This window comes from Phaenicophaeus curvirostris, chromosome 21 (genome assembly GCF_032191515.1).
Source record: "Phaenicophaeus curvirostris isolate KB17595 chromosome 21, BPBGC_Pcur_1.0, whole genome shotgun sequence".
NCBI lineage: Eukaryota > Metazoa > Chordata > Aves > Cuculiformes > Cuculidae > Phaenicophaeus > Phaenicophaeus curvirostris.
Window position 1 is genome coordinate 10,439,463 of NC_091412.1, and position 14,181 is coordinate 10,453,643.

The 14,181-nt window shown below is 55.8% G+C and overlaps 1 protein-coding gene across 1 annotated transcript; it reads right to left on the reverse strand.

Annotated features, from left to right (window-relative positions):
* Positions 1 to 2,809: 2,809 nt before the first annotated feature.
* SARM1 (sterile alpha and TIR motif containing 1) lies at positions 2,810 to 10,566 on the reverse strand. Its single transcript, XM_069874387.1, has 9 exons — positions 10,097 to 10,566; positions 6,871 to 7,489; positions 6,485 to 6,697; positions 6,268 to 6,359; positions 5,584 to 5,819; positions 5,390 to 5,483; positions 4,483 to 4,672; positions 4,258 to 4,379; positions 2,810 to 3,838 (listed from the first exon to the last, which is right to left on the reverse strand). Exons 1-9 carry the CDS (start codon positions 10,555 to 10,557, stop codon positions 3,709 to 3,711), a joined length of 2,157 nt encoding a protein of 718 aa, XP_069730488.1. The 5' UTR covers positions 10,558 to 10,566; the 3' UTR covers positions 2,810 to 3,708.
* Between the last annotated feature and the right edge of the window lie 3,615 nt (positions 10,567 to 14,181).

A 14,181-nucleotide genomic window follows, 5' to 3' on the forward strand; every position in this document is an offset into this window, starting at 1 on the left:
ACCTCCTTAACTGGGAAATTGCTTAGTGGACATGTTACTTTCAGAACGAATAAACCTTCCATTCTCTTTTATGGTTCATAAAATGATTGCTTTTCTCATATGGTTCTTGATATCATTTGTCCTTGCCTCATCCTGTGCTCCTCTCCATTACTTTCATGCTGCTTCCTTCACTGAAGATTTCACAGGAAAGCAGCAGCAGCAGGAAGTTCTCTGCCCTGTGGAGAATGAGCCTGGGAGAGTCTGAAGTGGGGAAAAACGCAGGTCTGCGAATTGCAAGCAGCCGAAGTTTGCTTTTCCTGTAGTGAAGCTTGCAGGACTGCTTAGTGTGTTCTCTGTCCTTCAATTATGTGAAATGCTTGCACACAGCTTGGTTCCCTGCTCATTGGGAATCTGGGAAAATGGCAGGAGAACTGGGGTGTGGAGAAGCAGGAGGTGGAGAAGGAGGTAGGCTTTGAGAACTTGATGTTATGCCACTTGCCCTGTGTGGTTGTGGACACAGGCAGGAGTTAGGTGTCAGATTGAATTGCCCTGGAGGAACAGAGCATGCTGTGAGCGATGCCTCAGGTGTTTGTAGAACCAATTGTGAAGTCTTCTCTACCAACAGCCTCCATGGACATCACTGCTTGCAGCAGCTCAATATTGTGCAGTGAAGTGGAACCTGTGTACAGGTGCTGCTTTCCTGGTGGGTCAGCGTGCTTGCAGGGGAGAAATTCGATAGCAACTATTATGCTCTGATAAAAATAGTCAGAACAAAGCTTTTCTAGGCTGTCCTCCAAGAACTACAGCTGTGAGGTGGATATGTGAGCCGTGCATGGTGACTAGGGGCAGCAGGGATGCAGGGAGCTACATCAGGTCGCACAAAGATGAGTGTGGTGGGTGCCCCTGGACAACGGTGCCTGGAGAACATCAGTTCTGCTGCCCCTTTGGAGGATGAGGAAGCGTGACAGCAAGCATGAGAAGGCTAAAAACCACATTTATTCATCACGTCTGACAGAACAACTTCAAACGCTTTCCGACATGACAAAGCAAAGGAATAAGGAAGGGTGAGAACAGAAGGGTTCGTTTCCTTGAGGCTGCTCAGGTGGGAAGGGGCTGGGAATGGGATGTTTTGTCAAGAGCAAGGCGAGTTCATTAAGGTGAAGATAATTGACTGATGGGGAACCAGGAAAAGCCACAGTCTGGGCAGCCGGAGCGTGAGATGGGATCTGATTGCAGGTGAGACAGCTAATCTGTAGAGGACAAATGATCCTCTGCATTGAATGGTGGGTGAGGAGGCTGATTGCTAGCGAGCTCCTGGGAAACCAGGTGCAGTGATCTTAAAGTGTATTATTGTAGGGAGAAAAACCCTTCAGGCTGTTTGTGTGGGACTCTCAGTGGCCTTGGAGGCCTTGACATTGAATGAGTTACTTAAGACTTCCCTGAAGCAGCTCACAAGAGGCTTTTATCCTCTGGCAGTTTCACCTTTGGGCTCATCTGTTGGCTTCCTCGTCTTTAATCTGGAGATTAGATAGATTCTGATGAGTGCTGGGCAGATGTAGCTATTAACCTTTCACTGGAGAGCAAAGATGCCATTAACCGAGAGCTGATAAGAACTATCTATAAAGCTGTGACTAATCACCAGAATTTAACTTTTTTTTTTTTTCCCCCTCAAATGTTGATGGATCTAAGCCAGCAGGAACTGTGGTTTTGTTCTGCCAGGTAAGGCAGCAGCGAGGCTTTGGGGAGAGCCAGGAGAACGAAACAGTGGCTGAAACTCTTCAGTACCTCCTGAAAGAGCTGAATTATCTTATCAGAGAATCACAGACTGTCCTGAGCTGGAAGGGACCCACAAAGGTCATCGAGTCCAGCTCCTGTCCCTGCATAGAACAACCCCAACATTCACACCGTGTGGCAGAGGGCGTTGGCCAAAGGCTTCTGGAATATCGTCAGGCTTGGCACCGTGACTGCTTCCCTGGGGAGATGTTCTAGTGCTCCACCACCCTCTGGGGTAAGAACCTTTCCCTAATGTCTAACCTAACGGTCTCCGGCACATCTGCACATCTGGCTGCCATTCCCTTGGGTCCTGTCATTGGGGACCAGGGAGCTCAGCACCTGCTCCTCCTCCTCCCCTTGTGAGGAAGCTGCAACTGCAATGAGGTCCCCTCATTCTCCTCTTCTCCAGGCTCAACTTCAGCTGCTCCATGTCTTCAGCAGGGACAGGCAGAGGAGCTGGTTTATTCTGCAGGGGGTGACACGTCAGCCTGGTCTCCAGAGCATCAGGGCAGGCAGATGTTCCCTGCTCGCTCCTCCTCCTGTCTGTGCTCTCAACAACGATGCCTTATTCACTTTGCTCTGCATCAAAAAAGAACGAGCTCGGGTAGGAGCTGCAATTTCTGGTCCTCATTGCAAAGAGGCACCTTGTGGGGAGCCTGGTCACCCTCCTGGCAGGTGGGAGAAGCAGGACGAGGCTGGGAGTGCAGAATTCCAGAGAGGGGTGGCAGGGTGTCCGCGGTTCCTCACCTCCAGTGGTAGCAGCAGGTGCTGCCAGTCCTGCTCCCACCCAGCAGCCTCCGCCTGCCCTTTGCATCGACTTTGCTCTCTCCTGGTGCTTCGAAGTGATTTGCTTCAAAAAGACCTGGTGGGCGCTGAGAAGTTTGTAGAAAGAAGTGCTATTTGATATTGCATCCAGCAGAAAGTAGGGACAACCTGAGGAGCTGAGGCAGGGCTGGAGGGGTAGATGCAGTCAGCAGGGAGATAAACCAGCTCCTGTTTGAAGGAACCGACCATGAAAGATCTGTGGAGCACCAACAACGGCATAAAGCACAGCCAGAGCTTTTAACTCTATGGCAATTAGCATCTTCCATATCTGCATGGATATCTGTTTCACAGAGTCGAAATCCAGCCTCCTGTGCCCTGTAAGTAGAGACCGGACGAAGTGATCGAGCTGAGACATCAGACGGAGGGAAAAGGGATGTTTTAAAAGCACTTTTTTTGGCAAACGCTCTGCCAGAACTTCACGCGATCCGAGCGCAACTTTCCATCTTCAGAGTTAAGGGCACAAAGTGGTTTTGCAGCATTAGGAGGTGAAAAGCCCTTGAGGAGGGAGCGAGCTCCAGCGATAAAGGGACATCACTGGGAAAGAGAAAGCTGCTGCTGAGCCGCTTAGGAGCCTCCGTGCGTTATCTTTCCCAAACACGGGGATTTCGTTAGGGCTTAGCTTTTGTTTGCCCTTTCCTGCTCTCGGCTTCTGGCCACCACGATATCCCCGCGGCACCCAGCAGAGGCCACGCGATGCTCACGGACCGTGTGTCGACGTGCCCCTCACCAATGTCCCAGCTTGTGTTCCTCAGAAGATCCCTTCTCTTCAGCCTCGCTCCTGAGGGGAAGCCGCAGCCTTGGGAGGGGTTGGATGGTGTTGGACCCCCTCGTGTCGCCTGCGTTGCGGGAAGCGTGGCCTGCGCGTCCTGCTCCCCCAAGGGAAGACGTGGAAGACAACTTGTCCGTCCTGGAGCCCACCTTGGCTTGGCTCACCAGGCACCTCGTGAGTGAGTATTGAGCTTCTAGAACCAGGGGCTTGCGTTTGGGGAGCAAAAGGAGGGCAACGAGCCACAGGCTGTGCCTCAAGCCAGGGTGCTGAGGTGGGGAAAGATCCTGAGGGAGGGGTTTGGCTTCAGAGAAGAAGAGGGGACTTGGGGAGGCTCTGAAGGGGATGAGGCAGCTCTGCTGGTTCTAGCTCTGCCCCAGGGAGGCCAAGCAGTCCAGGCCGTTCTCTGACCCAGCCGAGGAGTCTCGGGAGGAACGACCCTGGAGAAAGCGGATGATTTTGTCGATTGTGGCCTCCTGGTACTCGTGGGACCACCTGTGCTCAGGGGGGAAACGCAAATTAATTGTTCTGTTGCGCAAGGTGCCCCAAGAGAGCTCAGTGTGCTCGGGCCAGGAACCGGAGACCCCTTTCCTCCAGCCCAGCTCTCTGGAAGGTGGAGGAGCACTGGGTGCTGCAGGAAAGCCCCGTGCGCTGCGCCCGGCCAGGCTGGAGGGCTACAAGCAGGCTGGGATGCCAGCCCGGGACGCCTCTGCCACCCAGAGGAGCCCCAAACCCAAAACCAGTAGGAAAGGACGTTTGCTCCCTTCATTCTATTGAGTGACTTGCCCTCCCTTTGGCCTTTTCTGGCTCCTTCATCTGTTTCTTCCGTTTTCCTCGTGCTTTTTCCTACTGTTTACGCAAACCGCTCTCTCCAGGTTCCAAGGAACCCCGTGAGAAAGGTTTCTTTTACTTACTTGATACCGTTAAATTTCAGGACAGCCCTCATGTCCTTGGGAAGCGTTTCTGGGTCTGGCCACTCAAAATGGTCTGTAACAGGTACGATGTTCTTTCCAGAGTTCAGGGCTGTCACAATCTCCTGCAGGAACATGGAAGCGCTCAGGCCACGGCCGATGTCAACCCACCAGCAGCTTTCTCCTGCTCCAGCATCCACCAAGCTCCCACCTGAAGGCATCTCCTACCTTGTGCACCCAGTCCTTGCACTCGGGGTCTCTCATGCATTTATCCAGCGCGTTTGGGGAGAGGACCAGCACAAAATTGCGGGCGCTCAGGACGCTCTGGACCAGCTTGTCCTCAAACTTCCCTGCCTCCAGCTTCTCCACGTCGATGAACACGCTGAAGCCGTGCAGCTGCAGGTGGACCTTGAGCAGGCTGTGATGAGAGGAGACGGCACTGTGAGGGGAGTTGCTGCCAGCGTGTGGGATTCGTGTGCTCTACCCCCACACTGGACAAGACACGGGGATACCGAGGAGCAGCAAACGGTCTCCTGAATGGAATGGCGTGGTCCTTGAGATGCCAGCTGCCAGCACAGCCTCCTTATAGGTGGCTGGATCCACACAGAGAACATGGGGAGCCAGACATGCTCCAGGCTTGGGGAAGTGTGTCTGGAAAGCTGCCTGGTGGAAAAGCCCCTGGGGTGCTCATTGACAGCAGCTGAACATGAGCCAGCAGTGGCTCAGGTGGCCAAGAAGGCCAGGAGCATCCTAGCTTGGATCAGCCATGGTGTGGCCAGCAGGAGCAGGGCAGGGATCATCCTCCTGGACTCAGCACTGGTGACGTGCACCTTGAATCCTGGGTTCAGTTCGGGCCCTTCACTCCAAGTAGGACCTTGAGGGGCTGGAGCACGTCTGGAGAAGGGAAAGGAGCTGGGGAAGGGGCTGGAGAACAGGGTTTCTGGGATCGGCTGAGGGACCTGGGGCTGTTTAGTCTGGAGAAGAGGAGGCTGAGGGGAGACCTCATCACTCTCTGCAGCTCTCAGGAAGGAGGTTGTGGTGAGGTGGGTGCTGGTCTCTGCTCCCTGCTCCACCTTCACCTCACAACTGATCACCAGCATCAGCGCAGCACCCTAAGGTTACCTGCAGGTCTCACCTGGCCAGCTGCGAGCCGGTGCTTCTCCGGTAGCTGATAAATACATCGGTCCCATCAGATGCAGTTTGCAGCGTTATAGGGGAGTGCAGCATTTCTAGGCAGAGCAAACATCAACCAACAGTCAGAAGCACCCGACAACTCATCCCAAACAACCCTCGCCCCCACCCTCCTGCGAGCAGCAGTGAGACCCGCACCCCTTGCGGCAGTGAGGATGCGGACGCGGTGGAAGCCCATGTTGATGTGGCAATCGTCCTGCAGCTGTTGCTCCGTCACCCGGTGCAAGAAGTTGCGGTTGATGCCGCACGTCAGCAGGTTGTACGTGTACTGACGGAACTTGGGGTCGACGCTGCCCAGCCAGTCGGCCAGGTTGCTGTGGTCGCAGGTGGAATAGTTGGTGAAGGTCTTCAGCTCCGTCAGCTCCCGGAAAAACCTGGCGGAGAAACGAAGGAAAGGATGGAATGGGGAGAGGAGCCTGCTGGACCGGAGAGGACCTAGAGATGTTTGGTTCTGTATCCGTGATCTGCACAGGAGAGAGTGGATGTGCTGGGGTGAAGAATGAGCAAAAGGAATAAAAATGAGAAGAGCAGTGGGAATGTTGATCCTTGGGCCATGGAGGTGTGAGGAGCCCAGCTAAGGGAGGAGAAGCTTGGGTAAGTTCCCATTTTCCTGGGTAATTCCAGGATCCCTCCTCCCTTGTGCCATAGATGATCTCTCCCCACCCTGTGCATTGGTCCCATTGCAGGAACCCCTCTGGGACTGCAAACCATGCCAGAAAAGCTGAGGCAGTCCAGGTTTTGCATTTTGAGGAGCTCTGTTCTTGTCTCGGCAAGAAGAGAAAGATCTTTCCCCTGACTCTGCCATGGTGATGGCCACAGTACCTCTTCCGAGTGATGCTGGAGTCCATCCCCAAGTCCTCCTGCAGCTCCTCCTCTGTCAGTCTCAGAAGAATGTCTCCATCCACCTGGTGGTCCTGCCAAGAGAAATCCAGGCTGGGAACCTCCCAGGAAATGTGTTGGGTGGGATGCTTGCACCCCTGCAGCTGGATGGCCCAAAAGGGCCCATCCAAGTGTCCCTCCCCCAGCACACCAGCCCTACCAGGAATCTCTGGCAGTATTTGTTGAATCCAATCTGCTGCAGCCACGTCTGCACCTCACAGGGCTTCCAGTTGGGCACTGTGGGCAGGATGCGCCGAGGAACCTCCTCCCCTATCATGCGCAGCACCTTCTTGGCCAGGGAGGAGGTGGTGCTGCTGGTGGAGTAGCACACTACCCTCTTCAGGCTCTGCGTGGCCCCAATTTCACTGAAAATCTGGGGACACAGAGAGAGGAGACATCACTTTGCCTTCCCTCCTCCTCCCCACAACCTGCGCCAGGCCAGCCGAAGACCAGGGTGAGCTCGGAGGGGTGCAAAGGGTATCAAGACGCGGTGGTGGCACCCCTTCCCTCTCGCATCTCCTTCCTTCAAGCCAACCTACCCTTTACCTGTGTTTTCTTCTGTCTGGTTTTGATGGCAGCCTCTGTGCAGAGGTAGAAGGCAGCGATGCACTGGGCTTCCAGCCGCGAGCTGTCCAGCAAGAGGACCAAGCGCTGCAGGTCGTCCGCCGTCCTCCCCTGGCTGTTGTTGCTGCTCCCCAGCATCTCGCACGCAAACTGCTCTGGATCCAGCGAGGCGATGAACGGCTCCACCAGCGCCAGCGTCCCCGAGCGCTCCACCTCCTTCTCGATTTCTTTGTTGGTGGCCAGCACCGTGATGGCCAGGCACGCGTGGAGGCGGATTAGATCATCGTCCCTCGAGAACACCAGTGGGAAAAGCCACTCCGCCGTCCTCTTCTCGATCATCAGGCGCTGGTTAGCCTGCCCTCCGTACATGGCGCAGTTGGCCAAGGCCATGGCGCAGTGCCGCAGCACGACGGGGTCTGTCCAGCGGCACCAGTAGAGGATGGCATCCAGACCTCCATCGGAGATCAGCTGGAAACAGGTCTCCTCGGTGTGTTTGAACATATGCTCCAGGATGCCGGAGACGCTCTGTGCCAGCTGGGGAACATCTCGCTCCTTGGCTAAGTTCAGGATCACTCCCAGACCTATCCGAGCGATCCGATCCCTATAGAAGAGAGAGGCACAGGCAGGTGAGGGTCAGGTGTCCCCTGCTTTGGTGGCGTTTGCCTCGTGACAGCCAGGTGTTTCCCTGTGGGACACGACCGATGGATGTGCTGCCAGGCTGCGGTGCTGCAACATGCGCTTAAGGCTGAGAGGGCTGGGGGTGTTTAGCCTGGAGAAGAGGAGGCTGAGGGGAGACCTCATTGCTCTCTCCAACTCCCTGAAAGGAAGTTCTGGAGAGGAGGGAGCTGGGCTCTTCTCCCAAGTATTTGATAGTTTTTGATAGTTTAATAGTGTTTGATAGGAATGGTTGGACTCAATGATCCAGTGGGTCTTTTCCAACCTGGTGATTCTATGATTCTGTGATTCTGTGCAGGTGTTGAAAGAACCTGTCTAGGAAGAGCTTTGATGGGACAGGACATGGGGTGCACAGCCCAGGACTCCCACCCCAGAGGTGAGACATAGCATCATCAGGTGAGGGGCATGGTTTAGAGTTTGATAGGAATGGTTGGACTCGATGATCCAGAGGGTGTCTTCCAACCTGGTGATTCTATGATCAGCAGCACAGGGTGGGCTAGAAAGAGGTCTGCTCAGGCAGCGTTCCTGCTGTGTTGGGAGCCGCTTCGTGTTCAGGGGTGAAAATTTGTCCCTAAGCAGTGCTGTCCTCTGGCTGCTCTCCACATTGGTGCCAAGCCCAGGACAGGGGTTTCACACCCAGTTGAGCAGCCATGGGGACCTGCCCATCCTGAGACTGCAGCGGGGGCAGCTCGAGGGAAAACTCTTCATTTCCTCCACCCTGAGCTCTCCTAGGAGAGGACAGGAGAAGCCAGGGGCCACCAGCTGCTGCTCAGCCACGGCTGGGCTTGGAAAAACACCCAGAGCTGGATTCTAAAGGTGTAGAGTGAGGAGGGGAGAAATGATGGGCTCTAATTTGCTCTCCTACAGGCCTGCCCGGAATGAGGAGGAGGTTCCATCACTGGCCTTAGGAACAACTTAGCCTTAGACAACTTTCCTGCAGCGATGGAGCTGCCCTGTCCACAAGGCAGAAGCTCTGGGGTGGATGCCCTGGCTGGGCAGCGGTGGTGGGTGACACCGCAGCAGCCTCTCCGTGCTGGCAGGCAGGAAGAACATTTCTGGGAAGCCTGCGTGGCTCATGCTGACCTTGGGGTGGATTTGGCAGCAAATGCTGTGGAGAGCTCTGGAAAAAAAGCCCTCAGCCTGGGACTGGCTCTGAGCCCAGATCCAGCCACGGAGCTGGATGACGAGCACAGCCCCACCAGGTCCCTCGCTGCCCGGAGCCATGGGATGGAGCCAAGACCAGTCCAGCTCTTGGTGGAGCACGGATGCTGGGAGAGGTCTCTAGGCAAGGGGTTTGGACCCAGAGGGGACCCCACGTCTCCCTGTCGTTGCTCAGAAGTTGATGGTGGGTCAGGCTGTGGGGAGCGAGGAGCTAGGGGCTCGTGGCCGGTCTGAGAGCCTGGCCTGTGAACTGCTCCTTCAGCATGGATGGTGACTTTGGCAGCTGCTTTCTGTTGCCAGGAAGTTAAGTGTTGAGTTCAGGCTGTGCCAGGGAGGTTTCCTGGGATTAATTCCACTCTAATGGACTTTCCTGATTTAGCTGTTGGTTCTTTTCACCTGCCAGAGCGTGCAGCAAAGCCCGCGCTGCGAGTGCGTGACCTCACAGCACGAAACATCACCCGTGGAGCCGGAGAAAGATCATAACCCTTGGCCAGGCTTCCTCCACACCCTCCAAAAGCCCCAGCTGGGCTCGGGCACAGCGAGGGAGAGCAGAGCTGGCACAGTCATGACTTTGCTTGTGAGGTTTCCAGGAGAGAAAGACCTGATCCCGACCCAGGGATGCACAGGGCAAGCTGAACCAACCAGACATGAGGCAGAGCAGAGACCTCACCTGTCTTGGCACCTTCCAGGAGCATGTTGGTGGTGTTTGAGCTGTGAGTGGGCACTGCATGAGCACTGCTGTGCGTTTAGACGTGTTGGGTGCCGTGCACGAACATGCACCCTCATACACATGCTCGTGGAGACACACACGCGCGCTCCCACCCCGTGTGTGAGGATGCTTTGGCCAACCCAACATCTCTCACCTGTTCTGAGGTGCAGCACGTGCACCTCCAGCCTTTGGGGTAGGGCTGAGGGGCTCTGAGGGCTGCCTGGTCGCCTCCTTATGGCCTCGCTCCAGCCCTGGTCAGCAGCAGAAAGGCTCTGGGAACCGGCTTCATCTTCCTCTTCCTCTTGTAGCTACAGCTAAGGGGGGAGTTGTGTCCCATCCTTGGGGTCAGATGCTCTGGGCTAGACAAACCGACCCACCTCAACCACAGAGGGAGTCTTGGACACGTCTGAGTGGCCCATGAGGACACCCCCTTTCTCACCATTGTGCTGGGGGCTGGGGCTGGTCCTCCTCCCTCCTGCTGGGGAGGGGAGGACAGGTCCTGCCATTGCCTGGTGTGATCAGTGAGCGCCGATGTGGGGGGATGCAGGGTGGAGCTGGGGGCTTTGACACAGCGGGAGCACCCAGAGCAGGGAAATTTGGGGGGAAGAGAGCAGGATGGGTGGAGGAAACCCATGCGGTGGGGAGGTCTCTTTGCAGACTCACCTGTTTTCTGCCACCAGGATCTGCTCCAGGAGTTTCCCCGCCTGGCACTTGGTCTCCAGGTCTGCCGTGTAGAGCAGGTTCAGCAGCAGGTCCAGGCCCCCCTCCAGCCGGATGGCGTCGCACAGCGCTTTGGCCACGTCCCTGCCCAGCGTGGGCATCCCCCAGGCTTCCTCCACCAGCTGGAAGACCTGGGCGATGGCCTCGTCCATCTCCGCGGGGCTGGCCGCCTGCTTGGCCGCGGCGAGGGCGCGTTGCACCGCGGGCAGGATCCGCTCCAGGGCTGCCCGCACGTCGCTGTTGACCCCCGGGGAGACCTCGCGGGGCTCCCTGGAGCTGCCCCCGCTCGCCCAGTTGGCCGCTCGGCTCACGCACTCGGGCACCACCAGCCTCTCCGCGCCCGCCATGGCAAAGAACCGGCAGAGCTTGTAGAGGGAGACGAGGAGGGCGAGCACCATCGGCATCTCCTACAGCATCTCGATGGGGATGGTTGGACTTGATGAGCCGCTGGGTCTTCGCCAACCGGGTGATTCTAGGATTCTAGGATCTCGGTCACCCTCCCACCGGGAGCATCCCTGGGGAACACGAGAGGGGATGGAGCCGGCCTGGGGTGCAGCTGAAGGGCTGGGCAGCCTGCTCCCCGTCTCCTCCTCGCCCTGTTGGGATGCGGAGATGGAAGCAGTGGCTGGAGCCTCCTTCCCAGAGCCAGGCTCAGCATCTCTGGTTCTCTGGGGCTGATGTCACCCTGCGCAGGCGCCGCCTTTGCAAGGAGGGGCTCATCCCTGGGCAGCAGCATCCCCCTCCTCGCTGCAGATGCTCTGCTACCCATCCCAGACCCCTTCTTCTCCTTCCACAGCCCCCCCCAGCCTCAGCAGGGCTTGTCCTGCCATCCCCATGATCCCCACCCTTCGCTCGAGCTGCTGTGGAGCCTGTGGTCCCCTCCTCAGCAGGCAGGGACCCCCACGCCCCCCAAGACCCTCTGTGACTGATGAGGGGGCAGAGAGGCAGCAGTCAGGGTGGCCGTGGTCACCGTGGGGCTGTGGCCACCCTGGCTCCACATTTTGAACCCATTTGGGTTCAGTGCAGGGGGTTAAACACCTCCTTTTGCCCTCTGGAAATTCAGGGCAGCTCCTCTGGGTGGGCTCAGGATTTGCATGACAAAAGAAAGAGCAGAGGCAGCCTGGGCCCCTTTTATTTCCTTTTTTTGGTTTTTTTTTCCAGGGCAAACGTGCTCAGGGCAAAAATGCTTCGGATGCTTCTTGCCTGCGTTGGGAGGAGCAGCTCAAATCCTTGAGTCCTGTAGCAGGAGCTCAGCCTGAGACTTAAATTCAAGTTGATGTTTTGATGCCACAGAGTCGCTGTTAATCCCCTCTGATTCCTCTGCGCAGGGACAGACCGAGGAAAGAAGGCGACCCGAGCTGCAGGACCGCAGGAGAGGCTCGGACAGAACCAGTAAGAATTTTCCTAATCGATTATTATTAACTGGGGGCAACGCTATGAGCTGTCGCACTGCACTTGGGCAAAGGGGTTTGCTGCCTCAGAGGAGGCTGGTGCCTTCAAATCATCCCCTTAGGCTGTGAATTACTATCCTCTTAAATCCTTGTGTTGCTGCTCAATGAAGTTGAGATTTTGGGGGAGATGGTGCCATTTTCCCTTTTTTTTCCCTGCAGGGACAGTTTCTAAAGATGGAACTATCAACATACTCTCCCATCACTCAGTCCTCTATCAATTAGCTCACAGGTTTCCAAGCAGAGTCCTTTTTTTTAATGATGTGGGTATGGATACACAGAGGGGAACAGCTAATTTGGTCTCCCATGTCCTGGAAAAGCGTCCTGAGAAGAGGTTACTTTGTACTTTTAGGGTGCGTGTGGGGTTTCCTTCCTTTTCTATTATAAATGCTCTTTCTTCCTTGCCATTTCAAGTCTCCAAGTTGGGAATCTTGAAAGCATTAGGGTATTTCTTCACAAACATACCTGAAATGTCTGTGTCCTAGCAGCTGTGGTTTGAAATGCTCCACAGCTGGAGTATCAGTACTTTGAGGTAGTATATTTTGAAATATTTTGGATAATGGTTGGACTCGATGACCCGGTGGGTCTCTTCCAACCTGGTTATTCTATGATTCTATGACTTGTGGAAAAGATGCCAAGCCAATTTCTTTCTTTATGGTTGGACTCGTGATCTGGTGGGTCTCTTCCAACCTGGTGGTTCTATGGTTCTGTGGTCTCCCCGTGCCATGCTTTGCTGGGGAAGGGCTGGACAAGCCTTCGCAGGGCTGCGCGGATTGGTGGCTGGGAGCCTGGAGCAGCAGGAGGGAGCTTTGTCTCAGCTGATCAGCAAAAGCAGCTCAGACTCTGCTCAGCCCTCCTGCCCCCCCAGCTCCCTGCCAGCCTGAGCCCTCGCACGGCGTTTTATAGAATCATCGAATGGTTTGAGTTGGAAGGGACCTTAAAGATCATCTAATTCCAACCCACTGAATCCGATTGCTCAAAGCCCCATCAAATCTGGCCTTGAACACTGCCAGGGATGGGATTTGCACCCCAAGATTGATGCAACAGGGATGGGATGAAGCTTTATTGCAATTGCACCCAGGGATGATGCCGGCTGTGCTGGGGAGCAAGGAATCATAGAATCATTAAGGTTGGAAAAGACCCTTAAGATCATCCAGTCCAACCATCAGGAGGGGGTGACAGGGCAGCAGGAGAATTCCAGACCTGGCAACCCATGTCTGCTGGCTGCCCTCGGCTCGCTGAGGCTTTCCAAGTGGAAACGCCTTTCTCAACACCAAATCAAAGCTCTTTCCAGCAAGAGTGGGAGCAGCCGATGCCGGGAACTGCCGGTGTCTGAGCTGGCAGAGCCAAGGCCCCTGGAAAAATGAGCACCCTGCTTGGATTCCTCTCTCCCCAAACCCTCCATCACTTATTAAAGCCCAGAGCTGCTGTTCCTGCTCCGGGGCCAGGATGGATCCCTCGGAGCCCCGGCAGTGCTGCAGCGGTGGTGGCAGACGGACACGGTATCTCTGTAGCCTTGTGTGGTTTTGCTCCTTGCCCCTGATTAAATAAACATCCCGGAGTTATCAGGAGCTGCTGAAAGAGCTGAATCAACATTAATTAGTAACCAAAAAGATTGGTCGGAAAGGGAATGATGGGAGCAAAATACACAGGCTTTTGTTTGTCTAGGGCAGCGAAAGTGCAGAGGGTTCCCGCTCTCGCTCCCACCCAGCCGCTCACCTCTGGCCCCTGGACACGGAGGTGGCTCCTGCCCCACCTGCCCCATCCTGAGCTTGGGCTCCCCAAGTCTTGCTGCCCAGGGCTTTGCCCTTTGTCCTCTGAGCATTGTTTCCCCCATCCCCTCTCATTAGGGTTTTTGTCTTAGCATCATAGAATGATTTGGGTTGGAAGGGATCCCAAAGCCCATCCAGTTCCACCCCTGCCATGCCTCCTCCCACTGGATCAGGGGCTCCAAGCCCCGTCCAACCTCTCCTTGAACCCCTCCAGGGATGGGACAGCCAGGACTTCTCTAGGCAATCTGGGCCAGGGCCTCCCCACCCTCACAGCAAATCATTTCTCCTAAGATCTCATCTCAATCTCCCCTCTTGTAGCTTAAAATCATTCCTCCTCATCCTATCCCTGCACTCCCTGATCCAGAGCCCCTCCCCAGCTTTCCTGGAGCCCCTTTTAGCACTGGAAGCTGCTCTAAGGTCTCCCCAGAGCCTTCTCTTCTCCAGGATGAACAATCCCAACTCTCTCAGCCTGGCCTCGTACAGGAGGTTCTCCAGCCCTCTGATCATCTCCTCTGGATTCTCCAACAACTCCGTGTCCTTCCCGTGCTGTCTTGCTAAGACCAGTCTAGGAAACGGTCTCCCCTTGAGATGGAGGCTGGGAGCTTCAATACCATGAGCTGTTGTGTGAAACAAATGTGGCAGGACCTCAAACCTCGTTCCTGGCTCTGGGCTGCTGATCCTCCTGCTCTCTGAGCCAGTGCCCAGCTCACACCCTGACCGGGAAGGTGCTGGCAGCAGCTGCAGGGCTCTTGGAGCTGCCTGCGCCCACGGGGAGCCCTGTCTGCCCCCACATGCACCCAGCTGGCCG